General features: G+C 39.4%; 1 protein-coding gene across 1 annotated transcript in view; it reads left to right on the plus strand.

The window, feature by feature from the left end:
* Positions 1-21,517, plus strand: part of jade2 (jade family PHD finger 2) — a 190,604-nt gene that overhangs the window by 160,830 nt on the left and 8,257 nt on the right. Inside the window, exon 12 of the mRNA XM_074610875.1 lies at positions 12,568-12,699. Coding sequence (XP_074466976.1) covers positions 12,568-12,699 — 132 coding nt within the window. The remainder of the gene's footprint in view (positions 1-12,567; positions 12,700-21,517) is intronic.

The raw sequence follows: 21,517 nt of genomic DNA on the forward strand, positions 1-21,517 counted from the left end.
GTAAGAGAGAGAGAAAAAACACGATCGTGTCTGTAATGATTTTTCTAATTCCATCCAAATACGCCAATGTAAAAACCTGTTACCTTTCACCCACTCTCGCATTGTAGCCGAGGCCGCCAACACACACTCTGTCCACCCAAAAAACAAAAAAAGAAAAGTACAATTTGTAAAGCTCAAGTGCATAACAGTTACATCCAAACCCTTGTTGACTGAGTGTGGTGGGTGGACAGTTTTTGGAAATGGCCTGTCATCATTTTTTGCACAGTAGGCCACACTTGACACCTGCACAGCACAGAACGCTGAAATAATAGTTCAGCCAGATATTGTGACACACACCATCCACATAAATGGAGCTCAATTTCCTATTCACTCTGCACAGATGACTGACCTTGATGCATTTCATGCAGCTGCTCAGTGACGGCGAACAGGAAGGACGAAGCTGGGTGGTTGAGTCGATGCTGCTGTGTTGACTAGATATCCTCTCAAAACGAGATTTATAATCTTACCACCAGATTAAATGTAGTACGTTTTTAATATATATTCGTTTAAAAAATGTTCTTATATATTAGAGTTGCCTAAATTTCTCTTTACCTCCCTGGATTGTTTGCATTATTGTCATTTCACATGCAACAGTCCTCATAAATCAGCTAGTTCTAATTGTGGTCATAGTATACTAATTTTATCATGATAATAATAATAATAATAATAAATACCACTTTTTTATATATAAATATATATATATATATATATGTTGCATCTTTCTAACAGGTATTAGAAAGTGTTTTACTAATAAAATATGTATAGATTAATTTAAACAACTGTACACAGCAGAGACTAAACATTGACAACAGGACAGTCAATCATAGCTAAAACCATAGACTGTATATAAGAAGTGGAGGTAGTCACCGTGACGTCACCCATTGGTTTGTAGACTACCGTTTTGAAAATGAATATCATGCTGTATTGAAGAAGACTTGAAACTAGCGATTGAGACCATAAACTCATGTTTACAATGTTTACTGAGGTAATAAATCAAGTGAGAAGTAGGCTCGTTTTCTCACAGACTTCTATACAATAGCCAGAGGAGTCGCCCCCTGCTGGCTGTTAGATAGAATGCAAGTTTAAGGCACTTCTGCATTGGCTTCACTTTTCAGACCTGGAGTTGCCCACTTGTTAAAACAAGAAACTTAAAATGTTATATAAAAAGCAGATTTATATGCAATAATGGTGCCTTTTTATGAAGACAGCTTTTTAAAAGAGATTTAAATAAAGTTACTGTGCTGACTGATCGATGTCCCTTCGGTAGACTATTCTAGAGCCTGGAGACTCCTCACCTTTTGACACCAATCTGGACTTTAGTACATCCAGTGAGATTGCATCTGAAGCCAGGCTCTGGTATACATGGGAACATGGGGGCAGTGGCTCAGCAATGTAACCAGAGGTCAGACTGTGAAGAGCCTTAAAAGTTAGTGACAAAATCTTAAAATCAATACTTAAACCGACTGGGAGCTAGTGTAGAGCAAGCTGGTGTGATACTGTCATAAAACTTTGAACACGTTATTAGCCTGGCAGCTGCGTTTTTGTTGAACCTGAAGTCGATGAATGGAGCTGTGGCTGAGACGGGAGCACGGTAAGCTACAACAGTCGAGTATAACAGAGAAAGAAGACAAAGATTCCCCTCATTCTCCATCACTTGTAATCACTTTATTGATGACGTTTCAACAGGTAATATAGACAAACAGCACCATACATACAGTAAGTAGGCTGGAGGCTCTCATCCAGGGGAAAAAAAGCCAATCAGAGAACGCCAGCACTTCTTGGTATGCATACAAATTAAGGTCAATGAGCTCTTCAGTTCTTTTCTAAAAAGCTCTTCTAATTGTAAACAAACAGTAATTTACCGATATTGAAGAGAGTACGTTCACATCACACAGTAAGGCCTTCTAGGGACATTATTATCAATCAGTCCCATATTGCACAATGTAGCCAATAGTCTTGCATTGATGTTGTCAGACACTTAAAATAACAATCTGAGCCTGTCAGTGGCAAAAACAAGCACTTTTAGTGGACGTACTGTACATTGAAGGTGAAGAATTGGTCAAAGGACTAGTCTGTTTAGCGCTCTTGCTCAATACTGGGCCAATTTAAAAAGAATTGTTGTCCCCATTAGTCGCTTAGACACAAAAACATGTGAAAATAGTACCGAAGTTACCCTTTAAGTGCAGTGGTAGTGACCTGTTTCTGCCTCGGATAATGTTGAGGAACCTTATTAGTTCTAGTAGTCGTGACCTGCAGCTGTCATGGCGATGACAGTGGAAGCTTGTTGTCATGGTAATACCAGTTACATCTCGCTGGCATGGTAATGATAGTGAACTCTTGTCAGCCTGCCCCTGTGGCTGTGTGTGTGTGTGTGTGTGTGTGTGTGTGTGTGTGTGTGTGTGTGTGTGTGTGTGTGTGTGTGTGTGTGTGTGTGTGTGTGTGTGTGTGTGTGTGTGTGTGTGTGTGTGTGTGTGTGTGTGCGTGCGTGCGTGCGTGTGCGTCTCTGTGTGTGTGGTTAGAGTGCTCAATTTGCAGTGCTCATCATTCCAGAGAAAGGCTACACACACACACACACACACACACACACACACACACACACACACACACACACACATCTATACACTCCACTAAATCTTACAAACACTTTCACTCCCTCTCTAACTCTCTCTGTGTCTCTCACTAATACACACAGACACAAATGTACACACACACACACACACACACACAGACATACACATACATACACACACACATGCAGAGCAGAGCTGCTGACTCAGCAGATTGCTGCCATCAGGTACCGGGAGCTGTGCTGCTGGCACTAAACAGCCATATCTATTCTCACTGCCACAGGAGTTAGATTAGAGAGGACGGCTTGTGTGTGTTTGCGCGAATGTGTGTGTGCGTGCGAGTGCAAGAGCACCAGAGAGTGAAGGATGAGGTTGTCTGCCATAATGATTTGTCGTGTCCCTCACCTTGTATCTACCTCTTTCCTCTAACTCTTTTATCTTTCTCTCTCATTTTCCGCTCTCCATTTCTCTGTATCCTCTTCTTTAATCTACTTTCTCCTCCATCTGTTTTCTTGCTTTACTTTTCTCTCATTTGCGGTCTCCTGTTTCTCTCTCCTCTATCTTATTTATGGTTGTCCCTTCCGACTCTCTGTTTCAGTCAGTTGTCTTCAGTATGTTCTTCTTTTGTCCTTCTGGCCACGCAAACTGATTTTGTGACATTTAAAGTAACTGAAAAGTTTACTGTAATATTACAAACAAATTGTATTTAGATGGTTTTATTGGTCAAAGCAGGGTGGGAATGTTAGGAAAACTGTCAATCGCTTAAAATCTTTAATCAAAAATGAATGTTCAAAATGTACCTTAAAGGGAGATTTGTCAAGTATTTAACAATCTTATCAACATGGGAGTGGACAAATATGCTTGCTTTATACAAATGTATGTCTATATTTATTATTGGAAATCAGTTAACAACACAAAACAATGACAAATATTGTCCAGAAACCCTCACAGGTTCTGCATTTAGCATACAAAATATGCTCAAATCATAACATGGCAAACTGCAGCCCAACAGGCAACAACAGCTGTCAGTGTGTCAGTGTGCTGACTTGTCTATGACTTGCGTTAAAGAAAGTAGTGGAGTTAACCGAATTTGCATTAGCACGTTATTATCGAGTTAACTTTGACAGCCCTCGTTAAAACTAATCGTCACTCGAGTGTTTGCATTCCAGTCGGTCATATTGACTTTGATCCAAATGCATATTTGCTCTTATATAGGTGCAGAACAGGTGAAATATGATCAGCAGAACATGTTGAATATCATGTCTCAATACACTAAACATGCTCAGTCTACATAAAAAAAAAGGCCGGTTTGCCAGTGTTAAATGTTTTTGGCATTTAAAATTGGTCTGACATCCAATTCTGGGCAGCACAGAAAGGGTTTACAACTGTAAAATCTGATTTTCAGAAACCCTGAGCTTGCCATGCACCAGCACCACCATCCTTCCTCGCCTCATCTCCCTCCGGGTTTGTTTTTCAATGTGGAAAACACACTCATCTCTCCTCTAACCCACCTGAAACACAACCACAAACCTCTGTCCGCCTGTCTGTCTCTCATCGTACTTAATCTGTCATGTTCCACGTTCTGTCTGCCATTCCGCCTGTCTGTCTGTCATGTTTATCTGCCTGTCTGTCATGTCGGGAGGTGTGTGGGGGGGTGGCTCTCGTCATGCTTTGTGAATGCTAGCATGTTACCTGGCAGGTGGGGCGATATCCTTGTAGTCCCATGTGCAGATAGAGAAGCATGATGCTGAAAGTAGGAAGTCTCCATGACGATACGGCATCTAGTATCATCTGTAGCAACTAATTCATATATGAGAACTTACAAAAAACTCAACACATTGATTAAAAACCTCAATGTTTATTTTTTTTGTCTTTGGAGGAAACATATTGATGCTCATAAAAAATACAGGTTCAGCTATATTCTGCACCCACCCACCCACACTATTATTGTTATGCAGGAAGTGCACTACATTTACATTCTGGCTCAAACCGAGCTGTGACAAGCTGACAGTGGTTAGTATTGGCCTCTCTGATCTGCTCTCAGCAAGTGTGTGTGTGTGCGTGTGTGTGTGTGTGATAGAGCGTGAGGGAGACAGAGAAAATAAGGACGGAGGAAGAGGAGGATGGAAAGGGACAGGAAGGTAATAGGATGAAAGAAAGAGTGGAGAAAGAAGAGAGAGGAACAGGAGTAGCGACCATGAGAGAGAAAGGAGTGTGAAAGGGTGGAGAGAGGGAGGAAAAGACAGTAGGGGCGAGAGAGAAAAACATTCTCATATTGCACTAATGAGCTCAGGTAAGAAATGGGACACAGTGGCTACACACACACAGACTCACACGCTGCAGTTCAGTGCACCTAGAAAGAGGGGAAATTAATCACAGACTTCAAAAAGACGAATCCCCCCGGTGCTGTTGCACCTTCTAAACAAGAGAGGGAAGGCGGTTTGGAGGGGAGGATAATATTGCAGAGATGGAGAGAAAGGCAACAGCAGAATGTAAAAGACAAAAGAGGAAGAAAAAAAAAGCACAGATCTGACAAAAAAAAAGTGTTTAAAAAGGGTTCCACTGCTGATGGTTGGATTTGCGCTGAGATTACAACCTGCAGGGGGAAAGCAGAGCCTGCAGGCGTCCTTGAAAACCCAAAGACTAGTTTTCCGAGCTGTAGAACATATAAAAGAACAAGATCAGATTAGATTTAAAAAAATGGGAAAAATGTTGAAAAATGGTCTCTGGCAGATCAGAGGATAAGATGGTCCTCCTGTCAAAACAAAAAAAAGAAATAAATTGCGATTTAGGAGCTGTGTGAAGAAGAGTTCCCTCTGGGAGCTCCCTCAAAGATCCCCCGGCGTTAATGGCCTCCGCAATTTCAGCAACAGCCCTGAAATAAATTGGAAAAAGGGGGAGAAGTGTCTGGTAGATGTACTTGCACTCTTTTACAAATCTCCTATTTAAAAAAAAAAAGAAGAAAAGTTTCATACAGTCATACCTTACTCCCGCTCACTTCACACTAATTGTCAGATTTTAGTTTTAACATGACAGTACACTCTAGGGCTGCAACTAACGGATTATATTCATTGTTGTTTAATATGTTGATTATTTTCTCGATTAATTGATTAGTTGTTTAGTCTATAAAATGTCAGAAAATGGTGAAAAACATCGACCAGTGTTTCCCAAAGCCCAAGATGACTTCCTCAAATGTCTTGTTTTGTCCACAACTCAAACTTATTTAGTTTACTGTCATAGAGGAGTAAAGAAACTAGAAATTATTCACATTTAAGAAGCTGAAATCAGAGCATTTGGGCTTTTTTTTTTCTTTGAAAAATACTCAAACCGATTAATTGATTATCAAAATAGTTGGCGATTAATTAAATAGTTGACAACTAACTGATTAATCGTTGCAAAATTAGAACTGTCTCATTACACTCACATCCTATAGATATTCACCCTGAAGCTCAGACGATAGACAAATTCAAATATTTGCTTTCTATTGTGATCTCCAGCAGACTCACAGTTAAGAGTTCAACTTTGACCTTGCGAATGTGCACAGTCGGCCAATAGTAGCGTTGCTCTCATACTCTGTATGAAATTTCAAATGGTAGGCTAATTTGCTAATTTGACTTTACCGTTAAACTCTGACAGCAAGGGTTCAAAATTACCCTGCAGTGACCCTTTCTGACCAGGAATGAAGGGGCTCCAGAAACTAAAACGCTGTTTTTTTGGTCTGTGTTTGCACCACATCTGAAGAGGCATACATATTATATAAAAAGGAAAAGTGTAGGCAGAGAAAAGGAGACTGAAGACACCAGAAATACAGCCCAAATTTAGACCCCGTTTCCTTCAGTTGAAATGCAGAGAAATTTCTATAGAAGTTTCTATAAAGGTTCCTGCTGTCAAAAAGGGTTATAGTTGTTATACTGTCAGTCCAGCCTCCATGTTTCTAGTGATTCGGTTCTGACAAACAGCACCCTGCAAACTAAATGTACCCTACATGTGATTTTTGAGATTCAAAATGCGCAGTTGACTCTCGTGGTACAAACTATTTCTCTATTATCTCTAATATCTTTATTATATGATCATCTCTTATGTGGAGATATAAACCCTGAGACATTTGTTAATTAAGTATTTCAAAAAAAGCCCTTTCTCTTAATCTGGCACAGTCTCTGTTCAGGCTTTAAACACTGGAGACAGGAAGGATGTCAGCTTTGTTTTCTGGTGCACAGCCACAGCTAAAGTAGAGAATCACACATCGAGGAGCTGCTGTGCATGAGAGGCGCTGCAAGTGGCAGGTGCTATAGTAATTAGGGCAAACAGCTTTCTTTACTTCTTTCATATTTTTACATCTGTGTAGTTTTATCGAAAGAAATCTAGTCGCTATAAACGTGTTGTACTCTATCAAAGCTGAATCAACCTCTGACCTCCCTGTGAAAGGAACCATTTTTACTATAAAACAAGTGAAAAGTTAATGTTAGTCTGACTGCAAGCAGATTAGCATACAGAAATATCATAATTAAATAAAGTAAAAAAAAAAAAAAAAAGTAATAAAGCTCATGACTAACGAGCTAAACAACGTGAACATGAACAAAAAAATCATCTAGCGAACTTGATTCTCGCTTGAAACTAAATCGCGCACAACCTCGCTGTCCTTCCTGTGTTGTTTGCTTTGTCACACTCATAACTTTCACAAACTACCGCAGGAGACGTTTCCGATCATCCTCCTAACAACCCGGGCGATGATCCGGCATGGACCTGAAAATAAAAACTCCTCCACACTTTTAACACCTCGTTCCATCCTGTTTCATCCTCCTGATCAGAATTCATGCGGACAGTTTCCATAACGTCTTCACATTGTTTATTCTTCCGCTTCAATTTAAATTGTATTTCTCAAATTGAGGCACAGCAAAAAGCTTGTCAAGCCCTTTGAGAACAAAGACAACACAATCGCATCCCATCTCGTTACATACTGACGCTTTGTCAGACCCCTCGGCGTCGCTTTTTGGTCGCGGTAAACACTTACTTAACGTTGTGAATCCATCGGCGTCACTTTTAGGTCGCAGTAAACACGGACTTAACGTCGTGAATCCATCGGCGTTACTTTTCGGTTGCAGTAAACACGTGCTTAATGTTGTGAATTAAACAAAAACACTTGCTTAGGTTTAGGCAATAAAACCACTATAGTTAGGTTTAGGAAAAAAACGCATGGTTGGGCTTAAAACTACTATGTTTTTACAGTGCTAATGTGACTTGACGTTGTGTAAGTGAAACGTAACGCACGGGACACAAAGAGCGGTCTCTCGTTTACTGTTGCCGCGGATGGGTTTACATTAATGGAAAGCCTGATGCGTTTCATATCGCCGCTAAAGGGTGCCTTGTGCTGCGGTATCGAACACCGACGGGCGTGACAAAGCATCAGTATTTGACGCCCTGGGAATGAGAGTGGGCTGACCATGAATATCCAAAACACAGTCTACAACGGTGTCAGTGAGGCAGATTGTTCAAGGCTGCTATTGCAAGAGGAAAAAAAAAACTCCTGCTGAAGTAAGCTCTTCTCCATCTAAGTGTTCTGTAACTCCGACCAGATGGAAGTAATGTGAAGTGTTGGTTTACGGGGTGATCAGTGATCATTTGATACTGTGAGTGCGAGGCGTGTGATGGCTCTGAGGTTCATATCGGATATCGGGAAGGCAGATGATTTATAGGCCCACATAAACATACAGTACACACAAATGTCCTCCTCTTCTTTCTTTCACTTTTCTTTCTTTCTAAACATTAAGTATTGTACTCGCAGTGAACTGTACTGTCACACTCTGTTCTCCTTTGCTCTCTCACGAACACACACACACACACAGACACAATGGTCGTCTCAGTGTGAAATCTCTCTCTGGTCTCTCTCAGCTCCATTCATGCTTGTCCTGCTCCTCCATGCTAAAGCAAGCATGAGGACAGCCTACTGCTGGCTATGACAGCCACACACAGTGTAGACATGTACTGTACTGTACTAACACACACACAATTTTAAAAGAATGTATTAGGGGTGTAACTCACAAGCTTTATCACGATATAATATTATATTTATTTTTTGGAACAAAAACGATATTTACTGATATCTCAGAGTCTGCCACGATACGATTTTGATTAAATTCAGGGGCCTGCGATCGATATGAGACAATATCATATGCATCAACTCACAAAAAGCAACTAAAACATGATTTGGAATTTGTATTACTGGACTCTTCCAGACATTTTCATGAAAAACAATTTATAAAAAGGATAAAAATAGACGCTAGCATTGTTGTTGTTGTTGTTGGTTTCAATCTAGGAATTAAAGTTTCTACACTTTGCTCCATTTCCTTCTGTAACAGGATGCTGTTTACCACAGTTTACATTAAGCGGGCTCATCTAGTGGTGAACGCAACTGCTTCCGCTAATAGAAAGTAAAGAGAACAAAAGAGAGTGGCATGCCAAAGAGCTGCTTATTATGTAGCATGGCAGGGTAATTAAAAACAATAAGTAGTACCTTTGTGATGTAATTTTCACATACATCTTTTGCATTATGGATGTTTACAATATAAGGTTCCTCTTATTTTGAAAAGCCAGATAATTTACAGATATACTGTATATATATATTTTTTTTTTAAATGTGCAAATAATGAGCCCTTTGTTTTTACTGTTTTTTACAGACACTTACTGATAAACAAGATCAACTCTTTCACCCTACAGGTGACTGCTGCTGAACGACACACATACACACAAACAAATAAAATGAGCTTTTCTGAACCCCAGTGTAGCTGTAATGAAGCCTGCAGGTGCCACCTGCTGTACCAGTGTGCACACACACACACACATACACACATAGACATACAGTATATAAACATGATGCACAGCAGCAGGAGAGTTAGTGAGCCGTGCAGTCAGGACTCTGTGTTTGTCTAAACAGCAGGAGTCTGTAACAACAAGACATCCCGACAATAAGGGCCTCCCATATCATAGACTGAGAGACAGAGAGAGATCATCACTGTGCTGCTGTATATGTGAGAGTCAGTGGAGTGTGACTGCATGCGTCTGCATCGTTTCCTTAACAGCTGTGTGTCTCTGTGTGTACACGTACGTGTGTGTCAAGCGTTCATGTGTTTGTGTGTGTGTGTGTTAAATGCAGAGCTCATCAATAATCAGTTATTCTTCTTTCCGTAGAATTGTTTCATATCATCTGGGTACTTGTGACAGGCGTTTTTCATGATTTTCAATGTCTTAAAGACTAAACGATTAATCAGTTAATTGGAAAAATAATCAACAGATTAATCAATAATGAAAATAATAGTTAGTTTCAGCCCTAATTGAATTATTGTAAATTAGTTATCTGAAAATTTGAGTTTGACTGTGCATTATAATACCAGAGACTTTGATTATTTTTTATTATTATTTTGCGTGTTGATAGATCATTAATGTTGATATTAGAAGCATCTCTAATGATGAAATGATTCAAATTGAATCATCATTTTGGTGATTTAAACTTTTTTTTTTACCTACTTTTGTTTTTGTCATGCCCTTAACTCAGTACAATCTTTGCTTTTCTTATGTAAAACACATTTTTAATTAATAGTAAATTATGTAGCATCAATCCGGTGTCAGCAGAATTGGAAGAAGGGGGAAGTGACCCATAGTTACCACCACTTCTAACCCTAGATAAATGGAAACAGAGTAAATAAGCTTTTTTTTATCATTGTACCTATTTGTAGAGGTTTGTTAAAGAGGACCTATTATGCTTTTGTGCTTTTTCCCTTTCCTTTAGTGTGTTATATCGTTTTTTTGTGTATGTAAAAGGTCTGAAAAGTAACAAAGCCCAAAGTCCACGCCAAAGGGAGTTACTCTCCCCCACAGAAACACTGCTCCTGAACTGCCTGAAACACCTTTATCATTATCCTTTTGTAAGAAAAAACATGTCTCAGAGTGTGCTGCTTCAGTGACATGAATCCGTGCTGCCTACATACCGAGAGGTTAAATCACCGAGCGCAGCTGCTGATTTGTAGCCAATTTTGTACCAGTATGTAGATCTCTTAACACAGCTTCAACATACAGTTAGTATTTATTGCAGTACTAGTGTGTTAGACTGTATTACACTGTCAGGTGTTATCCTCATTTGGTCTTTGATCATGTGTACGTATCAGTGTTTGTTGTGTTACCTGCCACGCTGCTGGAGGGAGAGAGCGAAGTCTCCCGGAGTGAGAGGACAGCTCGCAGCAGGGAGGCGCTCTGCAGAGCTCCATTACATGTCATACAATGTGTGTTTCGGTATGCTCATAGACCTGAACACACAGCTGATATATATATATATATGCAGTATGTGTGGTCTCTTCCTGAGAGGCAGTATCTGACAGTGTATCTGACAGTGTTGCGGTTGTGTTTTTTTTCTTTTCAAAAAGTCTGAAATGTGGACTAGACTGTTGTTTTCTCATTGTAACTCTGAGGTTAACTGAGGTATCGTTTATCAAGGCCACATGGGTCTTGAATCTGTCAGCCTTACCCTCAAACTTTAACTAGAATACTAAAACAACGTTTCCAACAAGCATTAACATGCATCCCGGGCCTTTAGGTATTATCTGGGTAGAGCAGGAGGGTAAATGTGCCACTGAAGATGAACTATGGCTCTATCCCCACACCTCATCAGGAGGTGACTCACATTTGGCCAATGACACCTTCCCTTTTCTGCAACCACAAATTGGCCTACAGCATTTGCCAGCTTTTGAGAATTACTATGTGCTCAGCTAGGATGATGTCCTGTAAAAACATTTCTCAATCAGACTTAAAGTTGTCAGTCACCAGCTCTTTGTGCACTTGTGTTTCAAAACATGAAGAGTAGACGGAGAGAGATGGAGGACGGAACCGGCCAAAATCAAAAATAAATGCATAAATAAATAAATGACTTTATAAATAAATATGTCATTTAATGTAGCAAAAATAATATAAAAAAATAAATGCAGCCATTAATTAATTGATCAAATGTGACATAATTTGATATTACTGTTTTAATTAGCTTCTTTATTTATTTCTTTGTATTAATTCCCTTATTATTTACTGTTCTGTTTAATTTTCCCTTTTATTTATTTCTGTATTTAATTTTCTTAATTTCTAAATGTATTTATTTATTTCTGTATTTATTTTGTTTTTATTTTATGTGTATTTTTAAATGTATGTATTTATTATTATTTATCTGTTTATGCACGATTTCCCCTTTGCATTTCACCCCTTATTTATTTCCCCAAACTTATTTATTTCTGTATTTTTTTTATACATTTCTCCATAATTATACATACCAGAAAATACGTGCTGAAAACATATGAAAACACTGTGAACTATATGAACTGTGGAGTTAAACTATGAGAATACTGCTTAATTTTTCACGATTTTGACACCTAATTTTATACTTGCAGATTTTTTTAATCATTCAAATTTGGCTGGGTGGTTAATAACACATTTTTCTGTGGTGTGACAAACTCAGAACACATATTTAGTTTTGCTTTATCCAAACTTTAATGTATGGAAACTACTTCCTCTGGCTTTAAATTCAAGTTCACCAGAGACTCTTCTTCTGTTTTGTTTTGTATTCTTTATTTCTCCCTCTTGCAACTATCTGTCTAATCAGCTAAGTGGACATCCAAATGTCAAACACATTTTACTATCTTGCAGAACTAAAATTAGATTTAGGTGTGTTTCCATCAGCTGTGTAAATAAAATGATTTCCTAAAATGTCAACAAATAATCTGGAAAAAGTTTCAATAATGTGGATCTTTTTTTTTCACTATCTTTCTGCAACTTCAATATTCTTCGTATACTAACTTTTCACTCAAATCCCACCTGAAGGAAAGAAGTTCCTCGGGCTCACCGGGACACTTTCCAGCTTAAATCAAGCTTAAATTCAATAACTCAACTAAACCCCTAACCTGAGCCCGTCTTCTGTGTCTCCCTGCAGAGAAAACCCAGAAGGGAGAAAAGAGGAAGCAGAATGGAGTGAAGGAGAAAGGGAAGGAGAGGAGGAAGAGTAGTCCTGAGAAGAAAAAGGAGAGATTGAAGCCAGAGAACGGCTCCCTGCTAAAAGAGCTAGGTACACTGTGTGTTTGTCTATATGTGTGTGTGTGTGTGTGGGTGGGTGTATGCCCTGCAGTGTTTGCAGTGTTTCCAAACTGATCAAATGCAACTCATTGGCAGAACATATGCAGCATATGTGTGTTTGTGTGTCCATAGGAAAGATCCTGCTGACAAAAGGTTGCCGCACATTCGTAGCCTTGATGCATCAATAATTTATTCGAGGCAGCGTTTTGTTGTACACTATAAAAGTTGGACCTCTCGGGATATTATTTCATTTTGACCTGATAAAGACTTTATATACGGAAACTTTGTCTTAAATAAATTATTGATACATCAAGAGTGCTGCAACCTTCAACAAAATCATGTTTTATTCTGCTGTGGTCAGCAGCCTTTCCATGCCGGTGTATTACCTTTTCTTTTTTTTACAGACTTCATGCCTCCATCATCAGTGTTGTCGTGCATTTTTACTGTGTGTCGCTCAGTGTAGATCAAGTGTCAGGTGCGATGGTGAAATCTTTAATAGGAATTGACTGCGGCTCGGCCCAGCGGGTCTCATCTGATGCATCAGTATGTTGGCAGTTGGCAGAGTAACGTCACTCATGGAGAAAAGTGAGCGAGAGAGATGCAGCAATACTTGATATTATGGATATGTCATCCCTGTATATCATGTAGACCTCATCTCAGCTTTCCTGTAACAAATAAATCACCTTGTTTTAGCCTGTACTACCACTAGTACTGTAGAACGTCCTCCTAAGAGGTACAACATGAATTACGATCATACTGGGAAGTATGGGAGCTGAGCTCAAGTCCTCTGGTTAAGAGACGAACTCACTGACCACCAAACCATCCTGCAAGCAGTAAGATTGAAAGCTTGGTACTCTACATAGTCTAGACGTTGATTTACCAGGGGCTTTAGTGCAATTATTAAAATTAAAACACACTCGCCCAGGAGAGTGTGTCTGTAAGAGGGAGAGAGAGCCGCGGGAGAAGCGAAACGCCAAGCGAGTCTCATGACGATGCCTTAAAAAAATGACCTGACAGCTAATATTTGTACTCGGTTTGCAATATAGTCATTTACTACATCCCACGTATCCCTCTGTGTACATACAGTATATAACTTCTCATCATGCATACATACTACATCCTGTTTACATTCAGCTTTCCCATCTGAAATACTGTCATCAACTAAATTACAAATTTATATTTACTATTTTATATTTACTTGTGTTTATATTTATTTTAACTGCACTAGTTTATGCCTTAGATTATCATTTTTCATTTACTTGTGTGATTCCCCCTTATATAAATACATATTTTGTGAGCATTGTTGAAGGAACTAGAGACCAAAGATTTTCATTGCCAATGACTGCTTTGCTGGAATTGACAGATGACAAATAAAGAGCCTTGAACGTGGAACAAACCGCAATACATCGAGTATATTCGATATATCGCCCACCCCTAATTCAACTCACCTAGTCTGATCAGTGTCATTGTAAACAACATCTCCCTGTGTTTTGTCAAAACGCAAACAAAGACAAACTACTTGACACCTATAATCCAGACCTTTATATGGGTAAAAGGAGTGAAAGTAGGTAATGAGAGGTTGAAAAATCAGGCATTGAAATGATGGGAGAGAGAGAAGCTCTGTCAGTGTTAATCTTTGTCATTAATGAGCGACTGGTAGAGAGACACCGTTAGAATAAAGCGGAGAGGCCTGTCACTGCCAATCCTCATCATGAGTGAGACGAGGATGGATGATAATGGTTGTCTGTCCCGCTAGAAGGTGATCCATTCCCCTCCGCCGATCATTACAGCTACATATGACGCTCAGAAGACAGATTTTAAATGGAAATTGAGCACGTAGATTATATGTGTGTAGATATTTGTTCGTACCATTGACAGGCATTTAGCTGACACTCATATCCACGACGACTTGAAGTGAACGGGGAGATAAAGGCTCAGTGTCTCGCTTGAGGACACGAGATAGACTGTTGATGGACACACACTGGCGGCTGTGGTGATTGAATCGGTAGCTTTTAAGTTGTCAGCACGAGACAAGCCACCTGCCTGACTATTGGGGTGTAAATTAACATTTCAATGCACAGACATCTTCATAAAAGATACTCTAAAACAGTTTGTCTATCACTAAGCAGTGAGAGAGGGTTGTATTTTTATTTTCCACTCAGCAGAAGTAATCCAGGTTCGTGTTAGCGCGGGTAGAAGTGTGTTGACTGATGTGTTAAATCAGGGGTGCAGATAGCAAACACTCACCATTCAGAAACATGGGAGTTTCTGATTTTAAATTGAATATGTTCCCCTCTGTTCACGTCCGTCTATTTACCTCTCTATCTGCATTCATTGAGGCAGACAGGCTGGCTTTGAAAGTTGGCACTCTCGGATGTGTCGGCAGCTCCCGTAAAGGCGTATTTCCTGACATCCTGAAAACATCCTCAGTTTATTTTTTCAGATGCAGCTGCTTCATGGGACAGCGGCGCTGTGACAGTTTGATGAGAGCCGGTGCTGTCGGTCGTGGCACAACCAGAGCGCGCTGTCAAGATCAAACGCAGTGTTTCCTCTCTTTCACGTTATATCTTTCAGGGTATTGCTTTTATTTTGGAAATGTTTCCCTCCAAAATTACATAATCATTCAGAGACATTTAAAAAAGTCCAAAAAAAACACATGTTAAATGATTTATAGCAGAGGTTCTCAAAGTGTGAGGCGGGCCTCCTCAGGGGGCTCCAAACCTTTTCAGGAGAGACTGGAAGTCAAAAAACATTACATTAGTTATAACTAGGGCTGTCAATCGAATAAAATATTTAAGCTTGATTAATCACGGGATGTCCAGTTAAATGCAATTAATCAGAAATTAATCGCACAATTTTTATCTTTTCAAAATGTACCTTAAAGGGAGATTTAAGTATTTAATACTCTTATCAACATGGGAGTGGGAAAATATGCTTGCTTTATGCAAATGCATTTATATATTTATTATGGGAAATCAATTAACAACACAAATATTGTCCAGAAACCCTCACAGGTACTGCATTTAGCATACAAAATATGCTCAAATCATAACATGGCAAACTCAAGCCCAACAGGCAACAACAGCTGTCAGTGTGTGAGTGTGCTGACTTGACTATGACTTGCCCCAAATGGTATGTGATTATCATAAAGTGGGCATGTCTGTAAAGGGGAGACTCGTGGCTACCCAGAGAACCCATTTTCATTCACATATCTTGAGGTCAGATGTCAAGGGACCACTTTGAATATGGCCATGCTAGTTTTTCCTCGCCAAAATTTAGAGTAAGTTTGGAACGTTATTTAACCTCCTTCGCGACAAGCTAATATGACATTCCTTAGGTTTTCTACTTTCATATGATACCAGTATCTTCACTCTAGCTTTAAAACTGAGCCCGCTACAACCTCCGAAAGTTCGCGTTAACTTTGACATCCCTACTAAATACATATATCTGCTTACAGCTGCATTACAGTGTGTCATAAACCATTTATTAGATGCCTATAAAGTGCTTATGAATGCTAAAGTAAAGTGTTGCCACAGAAACTATCAAGTTTAAAATAAAAAAAAACGATCAAAATGACATTTAAGTTTGTGTTATTGCGTAAGAAAATAAATAATTAACAAGCAAACAAGAAAGGGAAACGTGTGATATACAGCATGTTTGTGTGGGCGAATAAAGTGGAAAACAAAGTCCTCCATATCTTCAGGCTTCTTCTAAAAACAAGCTCCTCTGCTGTGAATAGCTCCTATATGTAGGACATCAGGTGGGTGGATTAGTGGTCTTGCATAATCCTTGTTTATATGTATCCAGATCTAATAAGTTATGAATATCCTGCAGTGACATTTCTCTAAAAAAGCTCTGGGCTGTACAGACAATAACTGTACATGATTAATATCTGAGAGCCTAAATGAAAATGAGTCCTGATGACTAACTGTCAGTCCTTTTCATGTGCATGAGTAAAGTCTGTTTATCTACATGACAGATAATAGTTATAGTAAATTAAAGGTAAATTCTTTTCTCCTCCCGTTCTCCAAAGAGAGGCCAGAGGTCAAGTCATCAGAGTCTTGCAGCTAAATGACAAACAAAATACAACTTTGTCTATTGATGATGAGGAATTGTGAAAGGCAGAGCAGACACGTCAACATGCAACAAATAAGACACATGAAAAGCATTAAAAATCCATAAACAGGACATATTGGCACACCGACCACAGCAATAAAGCAACATGTGAGGAGCTCGGTTCCTTCCTGTGATCTCAGAAAGCGAACATGACAGAACGTTGCTCAAAGCTACAAAAACCACCCAACAAAGACTTCACGCTGTCATCAAAGGATGAAACCCAGAGCTGCTCTGTTGATAACGAAAATGGGCTCTGACTTTGTGGGATTATAGCGTTTTGGTAGGAATTATATACAGCCAAGTTTAACCTCACGCTATTGTTAACATTTCTGTAACATGAAATCCGTCCATACATCCGCAAAGATTCACTTTGGAGTTTTGGCTTTGTGTGTCAGCTGCAGGCTTTTGAGAAAAATGCTGGCAAGTGGAAGGTTTTTGTCTGTTTGAATCTCCTGCATGAAAGTGAAGTAATAGAGTTAGACCTGTGTATTGACAGGTTTTACTCTGCAGCTTCAAACAACTTCAAATGGGTCCTTCTTCCTGACCTTGCCTTATAAAGCAATTCCACTTTTGAGTAACGTAGAGTTTATTTTTGTAATCTTCAAATTCAATGTCGATTTTTTTATTCAGAAAAGGAGGCTCTATTTTCAGGGTCTTACTCTAGTGTCCAGTGTATTCACTCATGTATTCATCATCCTCATAGTCCACATATATGCAATATATGAAATGTGACTAGCTGTTAAGATAACTGGTCTTGATCGTATGGCAAGACTAGTTAAAAAATCAAAACTTCACATTTTTCCTCTACCTGTAGTGCTATATATTAATCTAGATTGCTTTGGTGTGAGTTGCCGAATGGTGGAGCTATCGGCTATAGAGATGTCTGCCTTCTCTCCAATGGCATTTGGCTTGTGATGCTCAAAGCGGCAAAAAAATTATATTTGAAAAACCCAACAGAAATGCCTCCTTCCAGAAATCATGACCCGGTTGGTCAATATAATCCACAGACCTTGTTGTGCGCAGTTTCATGTAGCAACTGTTTTCGTTTGTACCAAACTACACCCAACAAGCGTAGAAGAAAGCATTCATCTACTCATGGACGAGAGGCTGTGAACATTAATGGAGTCCGCGTCCTGTAGCTAACGTTATCTGGAGAGTTTCTGTGCACTGTGATGGTCTGAATGAGGTTTAGAGGGTATTTCACTTCGGCAGGAGTAATGTTCTCAAGGAAATACTGAATTATTAAAATTTTTGGGGGGATAAAAATGGTCAACCTTGAACGATTTGAGTATTTATAATATTATATCAGGCTTTACACATCTGATCTGGTCAAACACTAGATCATATACTGTATAGGCTACAGTATAATATTAGAGAATCCAACATGTCATCATCATATGTGCATTTGTATCTTACAGTACAATCAAGATCCAATCTGGCGGAGATGTTTTGAGCGTTTCACCCACACACACACAGAGTGACTATCAGCGATGACGCAGGACTGTCTCTCATTTCCTTATTTAACCAGAGCTGAGCGTCGCAGAGCCAACAGTATTTTCCTGTCGAAGTGAATGTGATCAATAAACGGAGAGACGATAACACAGGACAGGGGAGTAGTTTAGCTCTGCCTCACTTGCTTCCTGTTCTGATATTATCTCGCTCTCCTTTTCTATTTATCTCTTTCAGTATTACTCTTTCTCGCTCTCTCCCTCTCGGGCTCTGTGTTATAACACTCCCTCTCTCTGTTTATCTTTCCATCTCTCTTTTTCTGTCTCGGTCCTTCCGTCTGACTGATGAGGGATAAAGACTGCAACTTGATGTTGAATAGATGCTGTGAGATCATCTCTCACATTGTGTTACCATGACAAACAAGCCCCTTCTGTGTATGCGGTGTGCTTTTGTTGTATCATTTGTCTGCATGTGTGTGTGTGTGTGTATGCTTGCTTTTGTCTGTTATATATATATATATATATATATATATATATATATGGTTCCTGTCTCAGTGTGTCATCGTTGTGTTTGTTTTTGCATGCCGTATGTGTTCATATCTCACAGTCTCAGAGTGTGTGTGTTTGTGTGTCGGGCCATCTGTTCTCTGTCGGGTCTGGTCCTGACTCCCAGGGCTTTGTCTTCCTCTTACTGTTCTGGGATCAAGAAGACAGACATGTACCAGAACTCCTCCTCAGATGTACCGTCCTCTATCCCCACCGTTTATTACCGGGGCCCATATGCCAGCGGTGATTTGGAAAAAGGGAGATTGTTTTGAAATCTTCCTGGTGTCACCCCCTCACAGGCACTGAGGAGTTTCATCCTTAAAACTGAGATCCATTACAAATTTTAGTTTCAGTCAGATCTAATCTGCATGTTGAGTGTCGCTGCAAGATGCAATTTACATTTAGTGGAAAAGTTCTACAAAGAATATAGACCTTTTCAAGTTACTTCCTGTCAGCTACTGCATTAAAAACCAATGCAGTAGCTGACAGAGACGATACACCTATCTCCCGATCAATACTATCACGATACTTGGGTGCTGATTTGAGGTTTATTGCCATTCTATAAGTATTGCGATTCGATATTCCGATTTATTGCGATTTTTTAAAACTATTTTTAAACACTAGTCCATGGGAAAAAGCTGAATCATACACTGCTAGGGACTTTTATTTTGAAAATAAATAATTTAAAAAATATCTAAATTAATACAGTAAAAATGATTTCAGCATGTATGTAGTCAGAGATGTCCTAAAGTCAAATACATCAGTCATTGTCAGGGATTATTTATTATTTTTTCCCCAGCAATCCAGAAATAAAGAATAAAGACATTTCCCTCACAAATTAGTGGTATTTTCTTTTTAATTTATAAGGGACATGTAATGTTTTATACTTCTGGTGAATATAATCCAATCAATCTTATTTCCATATGTGTATTTTGTATATACAGTACCGTTTGTTAACACCTTTATTTTGAAAAACGGATGTAGTCACACAGGTATACTTCCTCTAACTTCACCAAGTACGTCTCTAGCTCTCCAGTCAGCTCCGTTCTCTTTATACATCCATGATCAGCTCCATCGGGGCCGTTTGAATGCATTTAACATTCATTTCATGTCACGTATGAAACTAAAAATCAACATTCAATTATTTTAATTTACGTCCATAGCTTAATTATGTAACATAGTCATTTTAAGCCAAACCATGATGCATTTTTACTCAAACTGACCAAGTAGTATTGTTGCGTTTTTTGTTTTGTTTTGTTTTGTTTCAATCTACATTAAACTGCAACTGTAATCCATGTAATGTAATTTAGCAGGAGACAGGATTAAACTGAGATTAGGTTTGTGGATTAGATTCAATTTTATTGTCATTGCACAGAGTACAAGTACTGAGACAATGCAGTTTAGCATCTAACCACAAGTGCAAAAAGCAGTAATGTGCAGAATAATGTGCATAAATGTATATTGGTCATAAATAGAATGAACTCTAAGGGGGTAGATATGATTACGCTAGAGTAGTTCCCTGACCGGGAATCTAATCAGGGCCGCGGCAGTGAAAGCGCTGAATCCTAGCAAGTCTACATAAGAGGTATTTTGTATCAAAGGTAGCAAAGTTAGAAATCTGTTTGTTGTGACTCCCTTTCTTCAACTTTTGGGCCTGATGGTGACAGTAAAAGCAAAAGAGCCTTGAGTTCATACCGTCGTCTGTAACAAATGAAAAGCTCAAAGCACTATAAGTCTTGGCTGCAGTGCATTCAGCCTGTTGTTACTCAGGAAATAGCTATCTCTGTGTCCTGCATGGTGGCTTTTTCTCAGTATTATGGTTGAATGTCAGTGCAGGATAGCATCTCTAGACAAGACACCTGTGGTCTTTCATTCTGACTGAAAACACAAAAGGCTCAAAATTTCAAGGTTGCATTGTAATAGCTTTCATTTTTAACTCTTTTTAAGGTGTATTTGGAGGAATTTTTTCCTTTAGCTGTAAAAATTTGAAATAGAGCAAAGAAAAACTTGAAATTTTTCATTTCATTCAAACGGATAATGAGGCCAAATTACAGATTAATAGCGAGATCTTTTTGACACAGTAGGTGAGAAACAGGTAGACAAGTAAAACCTCCCTATTGCTGTAGAGAACAACTCTGACAGGTTCATTTCTGTTGATTCATGCTGAGCTTTTCATTCTGGTTCCCATTATTGTGTCCGACTGTGATTTCACCCCTTTATTCAGCTATTTAGTTCACTCTTATTCTGCCTGCTGCACTTCTTGTCTCCCCTTCATCGCTCTGATGGGTCTTTAGATCGCTCTGTTACTCCTCCTGCACCTTTACTCTGTTTCATTTTCTATCTCTGTCTTTCCGGTTGAGTTTCCAGGCAGACGGTTGGCACCCGAGAACAATCGTCAGACTGTAGTGAGGGGCTTTAGACCTAGCAACACACTCTCTCTCTTCTTCACAGGCCTGGTCTTGGCCCTGTCCTGCTGCTAGTGCATTCCTTAGCCTGCACTGCCTTAGTAGCGCTGCCTAGCGAATCATTGCTCGCTGCTACAACATCAGCTGTTCTGTAAAGCCATCCTGGGGCATTTTGTAGCTGTAGGACTACTGTGCACTCGCAGCGATGCCGGCTGCTTCCCCCAAACTGCTGTTGTCATGCAACGAAGCCTTAAACAAGGGCTTTAGATGGCTGTAACAGCACCAGGACCTTTTG

This window comes from Sebastes fasciatus, chromosome 16, assembly GCF_043250625.1.
Source record: "Sebastes fasciatus isolate fSebFas1 chromosome 16, fSebFas1.pri, whole genome shotgun sequence".
Classification (NCBI taxonomy): Eukaryota; Metazoa; Chordata; class Actinopteri; order Perciformes; family Sebastidae; genus Sebastes; species Sebastes fasciatus.